The sequence below is a fragment of the Setaria italica genome, chromosome IV (assembly GCF_000263155.2).
Source record: "Setaria italica strain Yugu1 chromosome IV, Setaria_italica_v2.0, whole genome shotgun sequence".
NCBI lineage: Eukaryota > Viridiplantae > Streptophyta > Magnoliopsida > Poales > Poaceae > Setaria > Setaria italica.
The window spans coordinates 33642710-33647626 of NC_028453.1; the positions used below are offsets into that span (position 1 = coordinate 33642710).

Here is a 4917-nt window from a genome sequence, read left to right on the forward strand (position 1 = left end):
ACATGAATTATTTATAATATATAATTTGAGGTCCACATATACAATGCAGGTGTATGTCAGAGTCAAGAGGTATAAGTGGTGACACCAATATTAGTACATTAGCGATATTGGTTGGTTTACTTTGCTTGCGCTTGTTTTTTTTTTGAAATCTGGATTTATATTAAATAAATAAAAGTTTTGAATGACTCATGGACTGCTGGGTATGCCGAGCATTAACGAGACTGAACTTTTTTTTTAGACCAAACTTCGTACGCATGGGCCATAGGCCGTTCCAAGCAGAAGCGAGTCCCCTATATCTATCTATTGCTGCTGCCCCTTCATCGCACAGCTCACATGCGCTCAGGGTCCAGAACCAGGCAACCTCTCGCATCGCTCAGCCTTATCCTCCCAGTCCCAGCGCTCATTCCCTCTGTTGCGTTCATCTCACCCGCCTGCATCTCTCTCTCTGTCCCCTCTGGCTTGTTGAGCTCGAGTGTGCCTCGTCCTTGCGAGGGAGGCCTCCGGCGAACGCACGAGCTTCTTGACCAAAAGCGTAGCAGCGCGCGAGCCTGCCCATGGCAGCGCACGATGGAGAGGATGATGGCACCGGTTCCATGGACATGCATGTTCGCCTTAGCTTCAAATCCGGGTCGGTGATGTGGTCCTTTTTTTCTTGATTCCGAAGATTTATGGATTGCTCCGTGGATTCATCTTGTAGATTTGTTCTCTGATTTTTCTTGATGTCGGAGGATGATGGCGTCGATGTCGGAGGACGGCGGGAGGTCGTCGGTGGACATGGGGTGGAGGGCAAAGGTGGGAACCGGCCGCAGGCCCCAGATCCGGACGGAGCGGCGGCGGGATGTCGACGGTGGAGATGGGATGGAGGGCGAAGGTAGGAACTGGCCTCCGGCCTCGGAGCCGGACGGAGCGGCGGCGTCTCGATCCCCCGAGGTAGGGGCCCGGAGCTGGACGGAGCGGTGGCATCTTAATCCCCCGAGGGAGGGGCCGGAGCCGAGGGAGGAGCCCAGAGCCGGACGGAGTGGGGAGAACAAAACTATTGCTCTGTGATTTTCTTTCTGCTTCAAAAGAACATAACATCTGACAAGACTAGATGGATACAGCAGTAAAAGCAGATGCTGGACTACAGTAGTCTTAAATGGGCTGGCCATATGAGTTCATGATGACTTGTATATGCTAGGTTAATGATCTTTTTTTTTCTCGAAAAGGTAGGTTAATGACTTTATCAGGAATTGAGCCTAGCTCAACTTCTTCGGGAATGGGGTGACTGATGTGGTTGTGAACCCCAACCACCCGCGTCCGAGTCCTCTGCAACTTGAATTCGGGTTGGGTCTCGGATGACTTTATCAGGGAGAGTTGCTCTCCATTCTATCTTATTTGTTTCTACACAAATGCCTTATTATCATGGTAACATGAAATGTGTTTTTGTTTTACTTTTCCATTAAGTAAGCTTCCTACCAACTTTGTGTGGAATATTGAGCACCGCTTTTTGGTACTTACACTCTATCTCATTGAACAGTGACAACCGCCAAGTTTCAGGAAAGGTTCTTGTCTATAAACATCCTGGGTTACACTTCGGCGATATACATAAGTTGACAGCAACACATATTGATGGTCTGCAGGAAATTGTGGGGGATTCCAAATATGATATATTTTTTCCAACCTCTGGATCACGGTCTTTGGCTGATGAAATGGCCAATAGCGATTTTGATGGAGACATGTATTGGGTCTCATGGAACTCACAGGTTGCTTTTGTTTCAAACAATTTACCATTTATAGTGAACTGTTCATGCATCTTTTTACATAGCAATTGACTGGGGTTTTAGAAAACACCATGAAATTAGTTTCACACGGCCCCAACTATAGAAGGAGTGCTATAATCAACCCATATCTCTTGATCCTTCTTGCTGACTTACATTAGCCAATTCACAGTTTAATGATAAATCTCCAATTCCCCATGTTGTAACTTCCCTTCTGTTACTTCAAGCATCTTGAACTTTAATACTACATGAATGTGCACTTTTCATTAGGAAAACCTTTATGTTTGAAAAGCTGGATCCAAGTCGGATTCCCGCATTGTTACCTCAAAGATCAAGTGACTAAGCAACTTCCAAGTTGTTGAGCTTTAGAACCTTGTTACTCCATGCTGTCCTCAATTGTCTGTGGTGGGTGGCATGTTGAGCGGAGAGAACAGATGATGTGCTGCTGAGGAGATGCAATGGCTGAGGCCCCACGATGGTGGGGGCTAAGAAGTAGGTGAACAGGGACCCATGAGTAGAAGAGAGATGAGAGAAGCAGCAACAGTAGTATCTCACTGTTGAGATCCTCTGCCCTGCTTTTGTCTCCAAAGCTTTTACACTGCTAGAGTCCACTTGCTACTCGCCCACTCACCTCGATATCTGTCATTACCTCCTCAGCCACGGCAGGTAGCAAAGTGCAGGGAGAGAGAATAGAGCGGTGCCAAAGCTCATTTGACCACTAATATGTGGGACCTGCTTGCATCTGTCCATAGACAAAGGGATGTCAAGGAGCCTTATTTTCTGCAACAAGTTCCTCTGAACCTTGAGATTAAGAAAAAAAAGAAGGAATTATAAAAGAATAGCCTTCTTTAACTTGCTAAGTGAGTGAAACTAGAGTGCTCTGGGGAATCTTGAGTTTTATAGTTTGTTCATTGCACAGTCCATTGCTTTTTGTTAGTTTAACTAGTTTGTAATAGATTTTCTTCTGCAATTTATTTTGGAGCACTCATTTAGCGTCAGTATGTTTTGATATGACAATGCATTCGGATGTGTTCTTTCTCTCTGTGCAGAATTGTTACTATGATTGCAAAATTTACCTTTTCAGTTACTGAAGCACTTCGAACCTGGTAAACCATGGGAGCATAGAAACCCACCAAAAAAATACTAAACAGAAGAAGCCTCAGGATTATGATGGATCTAAGCTGGAAAGCTTGTTGGTCTCTGAGTTTTTGAGGGCTAGATTCTCGCCAAGGTATTAACGTATGAGGCTAGTTACTGCTGTACCCTATAGTTCTGTTGGCATTTTTATTTGCCACTAGGCTGGAGGTCTGTGAGTTTTTGAGGGCTAGATTCTCGCCAAGGTATTAACGTATGAGGCTAGTTACTGTTGTACCCTATAGTTCTGTTGGCGTTTTTATTTGCCACTAGGCTGGAGGTCATCTTAACATCAAAGTGTTTACTAATGCATTCTAATGAAGAACATGATTTTCTATTCTAATTAACAACTTCTTTTTGCCCTTCAGTTATGTGCTAGGTACATCTGCAAATTGTTGGTTAACACTCATGGATCGGCTGTTGACACCTGGAGTTTCTCAGAGTGAAAAGGATTTAATAAAGATCAATATGCTTGAGTTGGTTGACATTTACTATTGGGCCTTGGATGCCCCGAAGAATGGGAATAAGGTTGTTTCCAATCATGGGCTTATATGTTTCTATAGATCAGCCATAGTTGTTTTAAACTTTCCGTATGCTACCAGTAATTGGTATGTGGTTAATCATCAAAAATGGTATACCAAAATCCTATGCTGGCATTTCTTAGTGATAGGACTCTAAGTAATATCCAAAATTCTGGATGCTTAGAACCTTCTGTTCTTCTAAAAATAACAACACGCAGTAAATTTTTGAAACAGTGAATAGGCTGAACTTGGTTCCACCTGTTACTGACTGACTATTATCAACAAGTTCTTATGAATTTATTTGTATGAACAATCTTGACCGAGTCCTAATCCAGAAAATTCAAGATATTGCCAGTATGAGCATTCTATATTCAATCTCATATATTCCAAGTTTCATGCCCAGTCTAAAATGAGCAAATTTCATATCCATTTTGTGTTTTAATTTGTGCCTCCCCAAGTATTTTCCCATGTAAAACTTGAAGGACATTAGTATAAAATCGTGGCCATAGTGATTTGATAAAAAAGATGATCCTTATGCTCCAAGTTGGATACCATGTTATTTTGAAAACTGTGGTTGGATACCATGTTATGTTGGCATTGCAAAGTATTCTTCAACATTATGGACCCAGTTGACTAACATTATGCTTGGATGCCAGCCTTAGATTGTTTAATTTGAGAATAAGTTACAGAAAACTCGTATCTTGGCAAATAGAGGTATTTAATCCATCTATCTTCAAAACAGATCATAATTCCTCAGTAACTGATGGTCAAGAAGTACCCACACTTCTTGGAACGGGAACCTTCCTACCATTCAACATCATTGCTGGGCGAGATCTATGATCAAGCGAAATCACAACAGTCTGAAACTGCTCCTCCAATCAATAAGTAGCTACTTTTTGCTTGCTCATGGAATACACTCTGTTGGGAAACGAATCTTTAAAAGGCTCGAATGCAACTGAATTAGAGTATCGCTTGTATTTTAGTTTCAAGACAAATGTGCATCTTTACATCGGGGTAGGGCTCTCCTTTTATAGTGTCTTGGAAGGCACTTTACATTCCTCAATTACCTTACTCAAACACTACATTCCGAGAATATGCTATACATGAAGGTCTTTTGGAGATAACTTGTGCGACTTGGTCTCCTCCGTCGAGTCACGCTCTTCACGCCTCCAGACAGTCCTGTGAATCATGCTCTCAGACGGACCCGCGAACCATGGCTTCACGTTTTCTACACCTTCACGCCTTTGACCTCGCACCCGAATCCAGCTTAACTTCGGTCCACGAAACCTTCTTAGCCTCGTGCCCTAACCCTTAGCTTGCTCAACCCTGCAAGAGACAGTAAATAACTCACCGCTAGGGGTTAGCTTCGAGCGGTCAAGGGTAAGTTTTATCAGTGTTAGATGCTCATTGGTCGCCCTCCAGCTTCGAGAGTGGGTTTTTGGTAGCGACGTGAGGCTAAGGTTGACCTCGCGCTTGGACGACTTCTCGAGGTTAAGGATTTTTAG

At 43.3% G+C, this 4917-nt stretch overlaps 1 protein-coding gene across 7 annotated transcripts; it reads left to right on the plus strand.

Annotated features, from left to right (window-relative positions):
• Positions 1 to 339: 339 nt before the first annotated feature.
• Positions 340 to 4536, plus strand: LOC101752856 (probable RNA-dependent RNA polymerase 3). Of its 7 annotated transcripts, none has more exons than XR_002677271.1 (5): positions 340 to 1742; positions 2842 to 2953; positions 3063 to 3097; positions 3260 to 3419; positions 4155 to 4536. XR_002677271.1 is itself a non-coding variant. In XM_022825736.1 (3 exons), the coding sequence occupies exons 1-3, from the start codon at positions 839 to 841 to the stop codon at positions 3335 to 3337; spliced, it is 396 nt and encodes a 131-aa protein (XP_022681471.1). In that variant the 5' UTR covers positions 340 to 838; the 3' UTR covers positions 3338 to 3787. The 7 variants fall into 7 exon arrangements, 1 of the variants encoding a protein (XP_022681471.1); XR_002677269.1 differs by lacking the exon at positions 3063 to 3097 and having other exon boundaries at positions 340 to 1322; positions 1517 to 1742; positions 2842 to 2988; XR_002677268.1 differs by lacking the exon at positions 3063 to 3097 and having other exon boundaries at positions 340 to 628; positions 729 to 1742; positions 2842 to 2988.
• The last annotated feature ends 381 nt before the right edge of the window (positions 4537 to 4917 follow it).

Bases quoted from the DNA above. Each gene is read 5' to 3' on its own strand.
- LOC101752856 (XM_022825736.1), top strand. From the start codon at position 839: ATGTCGACGGTGGAGATGGGATGGAGGGCGAAGGTAGGAACTGGCCTC. The intron at 931-1,516 runs GTAGGGGCCCGG...CTCATTGAACAG, and splicing joins CGGCGTCTCGATCCCCCGAG to TGACAACCGCCAAGTTTCAG. The intron at 1,743-3,259 runs GTTGCTTTTGTT...TTTGCCCTTCAG, and splicing joins GGGTCTCATGGAACTCACAG to TTATGTGCTAGGTACATCTG.